This window comes from Canis lupus, chromosome 8 (genome assembly GCF_011100685.1).
Source record: "Canis lupus familiaris isolate Mischka breed German Shepherd chromosome 8, alternate assembly UU_Cfam_GSD_1.0, whole genome shotgun sequence".
NCBI lineage: Eukaryota > Metazoa > Chordata > Mammalia > Carnivora > Canidae > Canis > Canis lupus.
Window position 1 is genome coordinate 10,378,353 of NC_049229.1, and position 16,918 is coordinate 10,395,270.

Genomic DNA, 16,918 nt, shown 5'->3' on the forward strand with positions numbered 1-16,918 from the left:
TTATTTATTCATTCATGAGAGACAGAGAGAGAAAAAGAGAGAGAGACAGAGAGACAGAGACACAGGCAGAGGGAGAAACAGGCCCCATGCAGGGAGCCTGATGTGGGACTTAATTCTGGGTCTCCAGGGTCAGGCCCTGGGCTGAAGGCGGTGCTAAACTGCTGAGCCACCTGGGCTGCCATAAAATGATTTTTTAAAAGCAACTCCCCCCAAAAAAAACCCCCAAAAGTAAAATTAGACAAATGAATGTTAACTAGATATCCAACTGGGGTATAAGCAGACAAACAAAATGAATAATTTCAAGTGACTTTATTTTTTAAAAGATTTTATTTATATGACACAAAGAGAGAGCAAGCACAAGCAGGGGGAGAGGGAGAAGCAGGCTCCCTGCTCAGCAGGGAGTCCAACAAAAGGCTCAATTCCAACCAAGCCACACAGATGCCCCTTCAGTTGACTTTAAAGCACAGTAATTAGACTGTATCATCTCTAGTGGAATACATTGTGAATATGAAACTATTATCAGTAATCAAACTATTGGTGGTGGTGTTGGTTTTGTTATTCTGAGATGATTGTATCTGTACTGTGGAATAAATCAAGTAAGAGATGATGATGATTTTGCTGAGAATCAAGAGTTTCAGCATGATTAAGATGAGGTAAAAAGCAACGAGATAAATCTGAATTTTAACGGGAAATATTTGTATGAAATTATCAGTGTTTTTCTTTTCTTTTTTTAAAATGCATTTCTAGCTCTGTCCACTGAAAAAGCCTAAACCAATGAGCAACTCAAGAGCCATAAAAGCCATGAGGACCAATCCAAAAGCCTAAGTATACCTATATTGCAGTCTCTAAATGCCATTTTTCCACTCAAAGAAACCATGGCTTCTTAGAGAGATGCATGCTTTCAGTCTGGGGCACAAAATGAACAAGATGAACCCAAAACATCTTGCTACATCAGAAAGTAAGAAAGCTATTAATGACTACCAGAGTCATGTCAAAAGGGTTCAAGAGCCAACCTGAATACGCTCCCACTAGCCAAACATGAAACAATCTGAGGAATGATAAAGATAATATCTGCAATAGACTAAAACACATCTGATACATTTATATCTGAGATTAGGGATTATAATGGTAATAAAAACAACACCCAAAAGGCTCAATGAACATCTCTGGGTAAGGCTAGGAAACCACCTCATTTTGAAAACTGATAAAGTGGGGGAGGGTTCAATATTAATCTTTCTCTTCACTTATAATCACTAACTCCAGGGTAACCAGATTATTGATGAACAGTGTTCCTTTTTATAGAAATATTCTAGCTATTAAGTGGAGAAGGAATGAAAGAATTAGAAAATCATTTTTCAACAGAATTAATGGATGTGGGTAATGATCATCAAGACTTTACATAAGAAAACGATAAACCAAAAAAAAAAAAAAAAAAAGAAAACGATACACCAGACAATATTTACTCCTGATAAAAGCTCACAAGTTACTATAATGTAGTTTTGCCAAAAACTTTTAAAAACTTTATAATGAAGACAAAAACATTAAACCCAAATATGAATAAGTCTCTAGATCTATAACTTGTTTACAGGAAATAAAAAGAAAAGAGAAAGCACATTAAAATGATACCACAAGGATGCAACCAGCAACCAGGCTTATATTATTTTCTCTACTTTCACATGTATTTTCATTAAACCTTTTGAAAAGATAGATTTTATTTATTTATTTATTTATTTATTTATTTATTTATTTATTTAGAGAGCGCGTGTGCACGCATAAGTGGGTGGAGAGAAAGAAGAAAGGGAGAAACAGACTCCCCACTGAGCAGAGAGCCCTACTCAGGGCTCAATCTCAAGTCTCTGGGATCATGACCTGAAAGGCAGATGCTTAACCGACTGAGCCACCCAGGCGCCCCTGTATTTCCACTAAAACTTTAAAATTATTTCCTCTACTTTCACATTTATATTGCCCTACTCTCTATGATCCCCTAAACTCTCCAAGCTTTTAAGCATAATTTGAGAAAACTGCAAAAATAATGTAAAGGAATACAACTATAACACAGTTGAAGTTGTTTCATAAATTCATCATAAATTCAAATAGTCAAAATGTAAAACTTAAAAGATCACCCTCTATTGTGTAATAATCCTTTTTAAGTTTCAAGGAAACCTATGAAAACTTACCAGAATCTATCTGTGATGAAAGCATCACCAATGATTGTGATGTTTCTAAGTCATAAATTACTGTACTACCAGTGTTGAAAGAGGTCACCATATGAGCTGGATCACAGCCTATAAAGTCAACCGATGTAGGTATTCCATGCTCTGAAAAGAAGCCCGAAGAGATTCAATATAAAAACAATTTAGAAATCCCTGTTTGCTAATAAGAAAAAGGAACTCAAGTGTTTTTGAAATAATGTTCATAATGAAAAAGAGAGCAATTATGTTAGGGTAGTGAGATATAATAGGCAACTTCCGTTCAATTATTTTTAGTTGTTATAATATTCTATTTAATAGTAGAAGGAAATATAGTTGGAGATCTCAAAGTACTAAGGAGATATGTACAGAAGTCATTTGTTCTTTTATGCATTTTCTTCTAAGAAAAAAAAATCTAGGTGAGTCTTCTGGCTGACTTGCCATATTTATTTTTTACTGTAAAATGATAAATTAGCATTTTCACATCACTTTCTTGGGAGATTGCACTGGTTTGAGACTTATAGCCATATCGAGTAGCTCACACAAGTTGAATTTTTAGATCTCTGAAAATAAAGCTTGGAGTCTGGAATCTACCGATGCAGTACTATCCTACCATGTCCTGAGCAGCAATTTGTCTTCAATAGATTAAATTCAATTAGCCAGATCATGCACAACGAGGTGAAATCCAAAGTGTCAAACGATTAATTATCAAGATGAAGTAAAGGCAACAAATATTTAAATAAATTTTTACCTCAAAAGTTTGAGTAATTGAAAAATTAGCATTATCACTAAGGTATCTAAGAGATCTTACAAAAAGTAAACACATACTATTTATCTAAAATGCTTTAAGACAAAACATAATTTCTAATAAAAAGAAAAGGTCTGGTTTTTAAAAATAACTTAAAAATGACTCAGAAAACCTAATGCCAGCACATAAACATATATAAATAAAAGTTATCACAAAGCAAACTGCTTAAAGCTTTCTTTAACAGGAAAAGATTTGAAATTCTACATGTAACTCAGTTTGTACTTCCTACTTAGGGGTGCTGATTCAATGATTATAAGGCTAGACTTCTCATTCAGTGTGCTCATATGTATTAGGTATGCTTAAGACTGTGATCCCTTCAGTCTTTGAGTGCAGCCACCCAGAGCAAGTGGAGAGCCTCATGTTATTCCTATGAGCAGCCTCATTTGTCTACTTCACGATTACAAAGCTTTATTTTTTAAATAGGACATGTCCTGGAAAAAGTCAAATAGCACTGAGCTATACGATACACTTGCTTATAAGAAATGCTAAGAGTAAAAAGATTATCATGACAAGCTTTATGAAATTCTTTCAACGTGTCTCTTGGAGTAGCAAAGAAACAGTAATCATCTGCTTTGTCCTTTCTATCTTCCAAATTCTAAAAAAATTAGCGTTTTTTTTTTTTTATAGGGCAAAATTTACTTACCCTTGTCTCCATTGTAAGTGCAAATACATGGCAATTTTTCTTGTGGATTCCATAACCTAACAGTGCCATCTGCTGAACAAGACAGTAATTGATTTTTTATGCCACTATAAGCAAGACCCCAGACAGCATCTGTATGTGCAACTAAAGTGCCAGCTAGAACATTTGGCTCTGGGAAGAAACAACAAACAAACACAAATTAGCTAAAAGAAGTTGGAAAAAAATGTTTTGGATAAAGATAACTCACCATATAATTAAGTATAAAGACTACCCATAATGGTCATAAGAAGAACTGAAGTGGTCATCTTTAAATTGTGGAATTATGGGTTATTTTTTATCCCCACCATAATTCTTTCCTGTATTCTTGGAATTTTCTATAAAGAACATACACTTTCAAGAAACAGCTTTAATGAAATATAATTCCCGTATCACATAATTCACCAATTTAAAGTGTATAATTCGAGGGGGCACCTGGGTGGCTCAGCTGCCCAATGCCTAGCTTTGGCTCAGGTCATGATCTCAGGGACCTGGAATCAAGCCCCATGTTGGGCTCCACAGCAGGGAGTCTGCTTGTCCTTCTCCTTGTGCCCCTGTCTGCCCCCACTCTTGCTCGCCCTCTTTCTCTCTCAAACAAATAAAATCTTAAAAAAAAGAAAGTGTACAATTCAATGGCTTTTATTATACAATCGATTTGAGGACATTTCCATCACTTATTAGCCATTCCCACCCCCCACTGCCAATTCTTCCTGCTTTTCTGCAGCCCACATAACCACTAATCTACTTTGTTTCTCTAAGTTTGTCTATTCTGGACATTTCATACAACTGGCCTTTCGTGACTGGCATAATGTTTCCGAGGTTCATCCATGCTATAGCATGTCTCTCAGTACATGAGAGACATGCTATAACATTCTTTTTTTTTTTTTAAAGAATTTCTTCTAAATGCCAAATAATATCCATTGAATAGATATACTACATTTTACGTATCCATTTACCGTTTGATGGACATGGTGGCTAATAATAACACTGTGCACCATCTGGCCTACAATCCTGTTTCTTTAGAAAATTCCGACTTCCCACAACTATTTCTTATTATCTCCAGAATTTTCAGTTTCCAACTTCCCTTCTTCAGAATGATTATCTCTGATTATCGATTTCACTGAGAAAATACAGCAATGAAATTAAGAACCCCTCTCCTGTCTTTCCTCCACTCAATCTACTTACTAGTGTCTAGAGCCACCTTACTCCTTGCTTCCAGATAGAAGAACTGTCTACTTTCTTCTCAAATGATAATTCTATCAGGTAAATTCTGGATTCCATTCAACCTACTAACTTGCTTTCATGTTTATAGTTTCCCTACTATACAATAATTCTCCTTCTCCTTAGGATCATTACCACAGCAAACAAATATGCTCTAGAATCTACTGACTCAAATAAAAACCTTGTATCACCCTTCCAACAGATAGCAGAAGAGCATATTGAGTAAAATGCTTTTTTACCTTTCATTCACTCTCTAAATCAGTGTAACATGGTTTCTCATAGCATCACTACACCAAAATAACTTTTTTTCCACCAAAATAACTCTTGCTAAAATCACCAATGACAAACTTTCTTCTAACAAGTTTAATAAAATTTTTCTTTTCTTAGATTATTTATTTGAGAGAGTGAGAAAACAAAAGAGTAAGCATAGAGGAAGAGGGAGAGGCAGACTCCCTGCTGAGGAGAACCTGTTATGGGGCTCCTTCTCAGGACCCTGTGATCATGACCTGAGCCAAAGGCAGACACTTAACCGACTGAACCACTCAGGTTCCCCAAATTTTTCTTTCTTTGAACATTTCTTTTCTTGGTTATTCTCATCACATTGCTTTTCATCCAGAGTGTGCCTTGAAAAGTTGCCCACAGGTCCCTTCACCCTCTGCTCTGATCTTAGTCCCAGCATCCAACCTCTCGCTAAGACCCAGGTGACCTATTTGTCATATAAAAAAAAAAAAGGAACTTTGCTATCTATCCTCATATTAGACCTCTTAGCAAAATATGAAAGTGCAGATTGCTACCTTGTTCTCAAAATGTTTTTTTCTTTTGGCATGCTTCCATGATCCCACATTTTCCTGTACCTCCTCCTTCCTCACAGGCCACTCGTTCTCAGTTTTCTTTTTTTATAAGATTTTATTTACTTATTCATGAGAGACACACAGAGAGAGAGAGAGAGAGAGAGAGGCAGAGACACAGGCAGAGGAAGAAGCAGGCTCCACGCAAGGAGTCTGATAGGGAACTCGATCCCGGGACTTCAGGATTATGCCCTGGGCCGAAGGCAGGTGCTCAACCGCTGAGCCACCTTGGTCTCTCTCCTTCTCAGTTTTCTTTGCTGGCTCTCCTGCTCTAGTCACTCTCCCAATGTCAGAGTTCCTCCGTACTTGCCTTCCCTTTGTGCCCTGCACAACATAACTTCCCCTGTGTTATACAATCCATTCTCCTATCTTGATTATTAACTACTTGATAGTAGTAACCTGAACATGACTGAAATCTAAAGCCATCATCTTTAATCTTTTCACACCTGTTCTGCCCCCATTTCAATATGCTACCATTATATACCAACTGCTCATGTCAAAAAAATTCAGAAGTGGTGATAAAAATGTCCTGAATTAGTGGTGATGGATGCACAGTCCTGTGAATATAATAAAAACTACTGAACTGTATACATAAAAAAGGTGAATTTTGTCATGTGAATTATATCTTAATAAAGCTGTTTTACAAAGTAACAAAATTAAGAATCACTTACCCATCACTTTGTCCACTCAATCACTATCCACTTTATCACCAGATTCTGCCTATCCTATCTACTTCCCAGTGCATCCCAAATCCGTTTCTCTCCCAACCACTCTGCTACCAACTGCTTCACTGTCCTCATGACCATGGAAACATCACCTTTCACCTAGTCTACTAGACCCTTACACTACAACTTTACATTATAACATTATATTTGTATTCTTTTCTTCACTTTTCCCACCCCAATCTATTCTCCTTATAATAACCAGAGTCACCTTTTAAAATCCACCTTTACTGGTCACTTCCTGGCTTAAAATTCTTTATTAAAAGCTTCTTTTTTTTTTTTAAAATAATTTACTTATTTATTTATCTATTTATTTATCTGAGAGAAAGAGAGAGAGAGTGAGCGAGCGAGCAGGAGGAACAGAGGGAAAAAGAATCTCAAGCAGACTCTGTGCTTAGTGCAGAGATTGTCCCAGGCTCAGTCCCACGACACTGAGATCATAAACTGAGCCAAAACCAAGAGTCAGACACTCAAATGACTGAGCCACCAGGAACCCCTGAAGGTTTCCTTTCATCCTTTAGATTTTGTCTTAAATGTCACTGTTTTGGACTATATCTAAAGAGACTCTCTTTCATATTACTTTTATCTTCATACTGTTTATTACAATTTCTAACCACAGACTCCACTCCCTAGCTTTTTTAAATGTCTGTCTTTTCCATTAGACTGATTCTTATTTCCTGATGTACAGCCTAACACTATACTTGACAAATTTAGGCACCAAGTATGTCTTAAATAAAAAGACCAAAGAGCTCTTGAATTTATGTAAATGAACCATTAAGTAGACCACTGTTTATTCAACCATTCTATTTGTTTCTACTCTTTTCTGCTAAATATTTTAAGCTTAAAAAATTGTTCCTTGTATTAAATTTTATTCTCCTCTTTAAATAGTACTAAAATTAATTAATGTTCTAATTAATATCATTTGTTATTTTTGGACACAAAGTACCAATTCACAGGCTTAAATATTCCATGCCACAATACTGCTTAATTTTTATCTTTAATAAAGCAAATTAATAATAAATGAAAAACTAAGCAAGGAGACTAATACATTTTTAAACAACCTTATAATAATATTTTGTTAGCTCCATTCACTTAAAAAAGTATTTTAAACCTTTCACTTACCATATGTATCATATGGATCCACATTAGGGCTAGGCATATTCCACCACTGGATGGTTGCATCAATACCACCACTAAAACACTGTTCTCCATTAGAACTAATAGCTAATGACAAAACAGGACCACTATTACAGGAAAAGAGGGAAAAAATTACTTATAAAGCCTATGAAGAAACTCATTATCTGTATCTCCCCAACCTCTAAATTTATGTTGTTATCTAAAAACTGTTTAAAATAAAAATAACAAACATGTAAATTTGAACAGCACTGATTATACTCTCACTAATACAATTACTAATCAAATGAAGTATTACTCAACTAATGTCTTTTCTAATATAAACAAATATGAGAAAATTATAAGGTCTGAGGATTAATAATAATTAACAATAACTATAGTTGTTAATTTAAGTATAGATTCAATAAAACTTACATGTGGGCCCTAAATGTGTAGATAGGCTCTACATCTAAAGAGGCACTCCTAAAAGAGGAGAAAAGAAAGGTGGGGGAGGAAAAGGTAATTACATAACTGTAAATCACTGGCTGACATTCAAGAATCATTAAGTAAGATCAAATGAATGCATGCAAAAAATAGAACCATAAATAATAATAATTATGAGTAAATTTGGAAGGAAAAAAAGACAGGCTAGTATGAAAATACTTGCTTTTTGGCAGGAACTGTTTTTTGCAAGTTCCAAAGTTTCAGAGTATGGTCCTCAGAGGCAGTAACCAGCACAGGTTCTACAGGATGAAAAGCTAATGCCCGTACTCCATCGAAATGGCTACGTAGTGTATACTTGGGGTTCCATGTCTTTCGAAAGGCATCTTTATTGGCAGGCAACTAAAAAGAAAGAGTGCAATATTTAGTGGTAAAAGTAGTAAACTGATAGGCATGTGGAGTTTTGTGTGTTTTGGTGTGTTTAAAATATATATATTTAACTGCTTTGCTAAAATGTCCAGTGGAAATTTAATGTACCTTAAAAACTTTATAACAGATCTTTATCATTTAATAAATGATACTAAGAAGAATAACTTCAAATTAGCTTTCAAATACCTAGATCAAATGAAGAGTTCCTTAAACTGTTTTACCTAATCATCAGGCTAAACCCAAAGGTCCTATTAAACGTTAGATGAGAGCAACAAAAACTACCATGCTGCAATGCTTTACATGAAAACAGTAAGATTATATAAATGACTACCAAAAATCCAAGAGAACATTATTAATACAGTTGTCATTTAGTAAATTAGCATGTGAAATTTTTAAAGGAAGCAAATTAAGGTACTTTCCAAAAGTCTGAACTAAAGACACTTTAAGAATATTGTCATCCTATTTTCATTATTATTGCTGATATTGGTAAGAGGTTAATCTTTTTACCTTCATTTCTCCATCTGTAAAGATAGGCTGTGAAACCACTTCTAAAGTAGTCAAAAGTCTACTAGAATTTAGTTGTTCATATGCTTTGAAAATATTAATGAGAATAATCCAGCCCACCAAGGCTGATGTCTCTAAAAAGCATGCTAATATAGGTATAACATAAGTATAAAACGTAGAAAAAAATGAATGTTATAAAAGGGGAAAATTTGCTGAAAAACAGTAAATTCATTTAGACAAAATCTAAACAAGTATAGTTAACTCTCAATTGAGTGTTCATTGTCTATAAAAAATTTAATCCAAGACTAGTTTCGCCTCCAAACACTACTCTTCCCATCCAATCTCCATTCTTTCCCCCATCCCTCAAATGAAGGACTAAGTGAGTATTCAGGAAATGGCAAGCTAACTTTAATATTACCCTTAAAATAATAAAAGTTCAAAAATAAAACATAATTTTTAAGAAGTATCCTGAAGGCAAGTGATTCAGGTTACCTATTTTTCTCTTGTTGACATCAAAATATGGCTTAATTTGAGTAGATAATTGAGAGTTGACTACTCAAGATAGATATTTATCAACCAATATTATAAGGTAATCAATCATCCCAAACTTCTAGCTAATCCACCACAATACCTAAGAAAAATTTAAACACCACAAAGTAGTTACAAAAGAAAAACTACATGTCACTTCAAATCAACATATTGACACACTTAAACTTATCTTTTCCATGCACCTTGACATTAATTCTGTTTTATAAGTGTTTCCAAAAAAAAATAAGGAGCCTTCTATTAAATCATTAAAAAATTAAAAATAAAACTGCACTTACATCATAACTATAGTCTGCATCATTTGTTACCGTCAAGTCTGCAAGGTCTCCAAGGCCCAGTACACTTAACAAAACATCATCAGAACCCATAATAAATGACTTGCCTCCTCCAGATGGAAACGTTATTGGTTCAGCTATAAAGAACAAAACCGCTTCTTAAATGCTGAAAAATCATACAGTACAAGACAATATTGTGGGGGAAATGTAAGCACTTAACAGTTACAATATTAATATAATTAATTTTTATTTTCCCACTTCCCTCCTATTTCTTCCAACTCAAGAAATCCTATTACTGAGTAGTAATAAACAAATGTTTATTTGCTTATTTACAAACTGCAACATAATCTTCCACAAATCAAATATGCACTAAATATATTATTCCAGCATGGGAGGGGGGAGCCACAAAAGACTTTGGTCTATTTAAAACACTTATCACTTTGGTACAATTAGAACTATAGTATTTTTTTAATATTACAGGTTAAGTCCTTTTGCTCTATATTGTATTTGCTTGTAAGTGCTAGGTATTCTAGGCCCTGATAAAATTAATGTAAACATTCCAATGTAAATGGTTTCCCAGTTTATTGAAATAAGCCTTAAATTGTTCAGATTACTCCAATAACAACAATGTTCTAGGAAAAGGGCAGTTCTACAACCAACAATGTCAGCTTCCTTCCTGGAAAAGGTTAATCCATGTAATGTTTAAAATGCTTTCCAGTTTTCACGCTCTATGATTTATTATTTTAACTTGCCTTTTATTTACCATGACACTTCTAAAATAACTACTCTACATTGACTATACAACTTTCAATTAAATTTTTCACTTTGGCCAATTAAAGTCAAACTCTGCCATAATCAGAACTATACTATTATATATTTTGCTGCAAGTTATAGTACAAGCAATAATTCTCAGTATTATCGCACATATGCTTTGAAAGCAAAATTTTAATCTGATGATAAAAGTAGTACACAAGTCATTGCAATACAAAACAACTCAACATACCAAAAACATTTGAAATTCATGAGCAAATTTAAAAGGGAAACATAAAAACTCAAGCTAATTAATTTTGAAAAGTTCCTACAAAAAAATGATATAAACCTAATATAGTACAAAAAGACATAACAGATGTAATAAAATGTGTCAGTCATCACTAATACTACTGAAAATAAGTAAATAAGTATGTAAGACACAAGTCAACTTCTCCTAAATGTATACTATTGCAAAAGGAAACTTCATCTTTATTTAAAATATCTTATTTTATTATTCATCAAAGTAAGCTATATAGTTTGACTCAGAGTCCTCAATGACACTGCTAAAATAAGTTGTGAGTCAGCAAGCAACCTAGAGTATCAGACAGAAAATATACACGTATATGCTAGTAGGATTTAATCTTTCAAGGATTATGTTTATTTAATCTAAATCTATAGAATTGATCCTTCCTACCAATATCTAGTAAGCAGTTATTGGTAATACCAGAAGCTAAAAAAACTGTAAAATAGTTTAAAGTTATGTTTAAGAATAATTACATAAAATTCATTAGGTAATATTTTCTCAAAGTATTTTTAGCCACTACAAGGACAAATTTTTCTTTTAATCTTATAATTTGTAAATCAAGTTAGAACAAACTGCCACAATTCCTCCCACTCACAATTACACATTAACACAGATCTTGATAAAAGCCCAATAAATTACTTTTAACACAATAACAAATTATTTTGCATTATCATATAGTGATTTGCAGAAATATTTTTTTTTTTAAATTTATGATAGTCACAGAGAGAGAGAGAGAGAGGCAGAGACACAGGCAGAGGGAGAAGCAGGCTCCATGCACCAGGAGCCCGACGTAGGATTCGATCCCGGGTCTCCAGGATCGCGCCCTGGGCCAAAGGCAGGCGCCAAACCGCTGCGCCACCCAGGGATCCCTGCAGAAATATTTCTGATCAGCTTTTGCTAAACTTAGGGGCATGTGAAGGGAAGTGCCTGTATAATATTAACTACTTTTAACCATTTCTAATTAAGTATATTACTACATTTCTCCATCTCTCCCTATATACATATACTTATTTATATATAGTAAGCTATACTGCTCACTCAGTATTTATTATATACCTATGTGAAAAAAGTATTTTATGCTGTATTTCTCCTTTCCATAATCACCCATCACTGGGGCATACAGTAATCACAGTAAATATTCAATTTATTTTTCCCTGTATTTTTGCAGAGAGAATTAATTTCTATTCCATAAATTAATTTTATTTATATTAACTACCTGCAGCAAATGACTGCATAAACATAAAAAAAATCATTAGTAGTTTTTTATAAAGAAAATTATGATATTTTTTATTGGATAAAACCTAAGAGATTTCATCAAGCAATTCAAGAATGCTATTACTGTATTATCATTTCTTTTTTTTTGAAATCTTAGGGTCTACAAAATGGGATCATAGAGCAAGGTTGTTTTTTTTACTTCTGTAACTAATGCTCCTCTTTCTTTTTATGGACACAACTAAGGAAACTTATAGTTCCCATATCAAACTAACCCTTCTTCAATTTTATGAAACCTAAAGAACACAGATGATTTCACTAATGTCAATGGTGATATGGTAATATCTTAAATCTTTATTAAAAATACTGGTTGATAGGACACCTGGGTGGCTCTGTGGTTGAACATCTGCCTTTGGCTCAGGGCGTGATCCCAGGATCGAGTCCCACATTGGGCTCCCTGCGAGAAGCCTGCTTCTCCCTCTGCCTATGCCTCTGCCTCTCTCTCTCTCCTTGTGTCTCTCATGAATAAATACATAAATCTTTAAAAAAATAGTTTGGTTAAAAACAGACTTTTCTTTATAAAATGTATAGAAACAAAGTTGGAAACTGCCCCTGAAATAAGAGATTGTGAACTCTAATGTTCCCTTCTTAGCTCTAGGTCAAAGCTGAATTTGTATCTTTTTAAGTAACAAACACTTACTGAAGATTTACCCTTTAAAAAGTATAATAAAGCTCATGTTCATTGGCCTCCTCCTCCTTCCATTATTAAGCAACAGTTAGATCACTGACTTAAATTTTTTCTTTAGAAAGTACACATACAAGGGTGCCTAGGTGGCTGGCAGTTGAGTGTCCAACTCTTGGTTTTTGCTCAAGTCACGATCTCATGGGTCCTGGGAGGGAGGCCCAGGTCGGGCTCCATGCTCAGCAGGGATCTGCTTTCCCTTTGTTCCTCCCCCCACTCGTACACTCTCTTCCCCCACAAAATAAGTATATCTTTAACAAATAAAAAGTTTAAAAAAATAAGTACACATAAACACTCTCAGAGCTCTAAACTGATTTTTGTGTAGTGTGGGCCCTCACTGGCTTTTTCCATAGGTCAACAGTTTAACGCATTTAAAAGGGTCTCTCTCTGTTTCTACTACTATGCTTTAATTTGTAAAATCTACAGTTTACATCTATGTTAACTACAAAAACTTTAGCAAGCTTTCTAAGTATTATTTGGTAAAACAGACCAAATGCTAAAGAAGCTAAGCCACTACTAAATGCCTAAAATAATGGAGTTGGTATGTGAATTTTAGAAAAAAAACCTCCTAAAGTAAAACAGGAAAATAGGTTAATTAATAGTGGAAAAGAGATCTAGAGGAATCAACAGACTATTTAACTATTCCTGTTGTTTTTCATGTTTAATATATTTTGTCTTGGTTTTATTATTTTAGTGATTTTTACTTCAAATTTTGGTACAGATTATGATGAATACATGCAGAGACGACTGTAAGGGAAAATTGCAAAAGTTAATTTAACCTTAACTGTCAAATGTGCTACTTGAAAACTCTTTAAAAAGAAAGTATTCAAAAACACTTAACTGAGGCATCAGAAAAATTCTCTTACATAGCAAAAGCAGAAATAATGAAATAGTCTATACATCAAATTCTTAGATACTGAATTATCTTATACATACTCCTATATTATAATAAGCCTTTGGTAAGAATTCAGTCTCAATACTTAGAACTATAATTATCTAGATCTAGAATTAGAAGTTATTCAAGTATATCTACACATCTTCAGCTAAAATCAATTTTGGTAAAAATGCCTAAGTAGTATTTTTATTTCCTACACATTTCTAGTTTAGGTACATTAGAAAATTATCAAGTAGTATATACTGGGAACCAAGTCAAGGAATAATTCTGTTCCTTCATTCTAAAATAATTAAGCCTTTGTTCCATATATTTTTTAGAAATTACATGTAAGGTTCGAAGTATAATGTCTGGCATCTAGCTGTCTATTTAGTGTTTAGTGGTAGTTATTATCAGCCACTAAATTCAAGCAGTATGACACAATGACTAAATAGTTTCCCATATGTACTAAAGTCTTTATTTATTTATTTATTTATTTATTTATTTATTTATTTGAGATTTTATGCACTTACTCATGAGAGAAACACACAGAGAGAGAGAGAGAGAGAGAGAGACAGGCAGAGGAAGAAGCAGGCTCCATGCAGGGAGCCCGACGTGGGACTTGATCCCATGACTCCAGAATCACACCCTGTGCCGAAGGCAGGCGCTAAACCACTGAGCCACCCAGGGATCCCCTAAAGTCCTTTTTAAAATTACTGTTTTCCTGCTATTAGATCTGTAAGCTAAAGTTAGATTTCAGAAAGGTACTCTGAATTGACCTATGGTAGAAACAATTCCACTTAACATTAAAAACAAAAATAAAATATGTAGACATAAAAGCCCCAAATTCCAAAATCCCTAAGACAATTATATCAAGAGCTTACCCAAACCTTCTCTCTAAAGATAAAAGGCTAATCTTTAGCATGTTAAAATAGCAAATTTACAATATTAAGGAGACATGATTTTGTAATTAATGTCTTCTGCAGTATAAGTAAACACAGTACCTAAATTTTGTACCTTCCTCTGCCCTTGCACCTTCATAATCAGTCATTTTAGCAGAGGCTGACCTAGACTGATTAGAAGGAGTGGGTGCCTGGGTGGCTCAGCTGGCTAAGCATCCACTCTTGATTTTGCTCAGGTTATGATCTCAGGGTTGTGAGATCGAGCCACACACAATATGGAACCCGCTTAAAATTCTCTCTCTCCCTTCATCTCTTCTCCCACACCTCATTTAAAAAAAAAAAAAAAATCCTGAAGGGATGAGGAGCAATTTATCATCTCTCAGATAGCTATGATGTCACAGAGTTTTGTCCTGTTGACCCCTGTAAATTAATGCCAGCAGTAGAGGTTCATTCACCTGACTTGCTAACAGCCTTTAAAACTAATTTACTAACAAAACAGGCTATTTTTCAGAAGTTCTAATTATAAAAACTCAGATAAATATATCTTCAATTTTCCAAACCACCCCTCCAAAGATATCTTAAAAGATTTAAATACTTAATATATTCACAATTTCTGTGGAGAAATATATATTCACTACGTTTTATATCTATGTATAACATTGAGTCTTGTCACTAACCAAACTTTTGTAAGCTCACAGATACAAGTATCCTTAAAACAAAAGGAAATTCTGGTGCTTAAGATTAATGTTTAAGAATAAAACATTAACTTTTTCCAGTTTAATTCACTATCTTAAAAAGTAACAAGTACACATGATTTTTATATGAGAAGGGAGCAATTTGTTTCCCTATTTTTATGTGGATATTTTCTGCCACATTTACACAAATGTGTCATTAACAAAGCAATCCCAATTTTTCTTTTTCTTTCTTTTTTTTTTTACTTTTTCAAATTTGAAAAGCCTCATTTACCAATGAGTTCTCTGAGATTCTCATAATAGTCTAAAAAGTCAACACTGTCACAGGCCATAAATTTAAAGGCAGGATTTCAGCTGTTGCCTGGATAATTCAGGCCAAAATACACAAATCTCAAAAGCATCTGCAGTTAAGATCTCTTTAACTTTGAACTTCAGAAATGACAGAACTTCTCAGAAATGCTTTAAGTATCTCTATTTCTGTGTGGAAGTAGGAAATATGCCAAACAGCCTGAACTTTCTAAAATAATTATCATGGGGATTTATTTGAGGATTTGCTCCCTGACACTGTGTGACTGCAAACAAATTGTCCAAAAAATAAAAACTGTCTAACCATCAGTTAAATTCGACACGAAAGAAAAATGTTATCCTTACAAAATAGCTCTCTTTTGTAATTTTCCCACTTACAAATATCATCACCATTGATTTAGCTTCTATTCTTAAAATTCTGCAACTACATTTTAGCAATTCCTCTTCAACCTGTAGGGGCACCTGAAGGCTCTGATGGTTGATCAGGCAGCTCTTAATTTTGGCTCAGGTCATGATCTCGGGGTTGTGGGACTGAACCCCACATCTAGCTCCATGCTCATCAGATAGTCTGCTTGGCATTCTCTCCCTCCCTCTCCCTCTGTACCCCCCCATAACAAAAAATAAATATATTTTTTAATTTTTCAATTTTTAAAATGGGGACGGGACTGTTTTTAAAAAGAATTTTCCCTACTCACCCCCGCCAAATTCTCCTTTATTATTCTTCAGATTAATCTACTCTGTAGACTTTATTCTAATCTACGCTTTCACTCATCAATTACTTCCATAAATTCCTAATTAGTTTTCCTAACTCTCAGCTCCATTTATCTTCAATCAAATTGGAAAACCACAGCCACATTAACTTAAAATTATCACAATTATCACCCCTTATTCAGAAACAAAAAGTGGCCCCTTAACATTCTCTGGATCAAAGCTAACTAAAATCTTGTACTTTATCTTGCATGTGCTTCATGATCTGATCCTATTTTTCCTACCCAATCTCATCTTTTAATGCTCCACAACACAAATCTCTCTGATTTTAGAGTCAAAGCAGTTTCCTTATAACACACACACACTCTATCTTTAGCATGCACTTCAACTTATCAAGATCTACTTATTCCTTCAAACCAGTTCCAGCTCTCCTCTATGAAGCCTTTGTTGATCCTTTTCTGCTCATTCTTATTATACTTGTATGTACCAAAACATGACTTTATTATCTTACAGATAATTTCATGATAGCTAAATGCCAAAACTAATAAAGATAAGAAAAGGTTTTATTACACATGTGAAGTCATAATCTCCCTGAACACACAGACTAAGAAATATGGAAGGAAAGGAAATAACATGAAAGCTATTGTTGAAACTGAAGA

The 16,918-nt window shown here is 34.1% G+C and overlaps 1 protein-coding gene across 6 annotated transcripts in view; it reads right to left on the reverse strand.

Moving 5' to 3' along the window:
* The window catches only part of STRN3 (striatin 3), a 120,632-nt gene that overhangs the window by 9,055 nt on the left and 94,659 nt on the right, over positions 1-16,918 (reverse strand). For all 6 annotated transcript variants that reach the window (XR_005363099.1, XM_038544400.1, XM_038544401.1 and 3 more), the window contains 6 exons: positions 9,776-9,909; positions 8,245-8,420; positions 8,013-8,060; positions 7,587-7,708; positions 3,641-3,808; positions 2,178-2,318 (listed from right to left, as the gene is read on the reverse strand). Coding sequence is in view for 5 of the 6 variants with exons in the window: in XM_038544400.1 (XP_038400328.1) it covers positions 2,178-2,318; positions 3,641-3,808; positions 7,587-7,708; positions 8,013-8,060; positions 8,245-8,420; positions 9,776-9,909 (789 nt within the window). In the remaining variant the exon portion in view is untranslated. The remainder of the gene's footprint in view (positions 1-2,177; positions 2,319-3,640; positions 3,809-7,586; positions 7,709-8,012; positions 8,061-8,244; positions 8,421-9,775; positions 9,910-16,918) is intronic.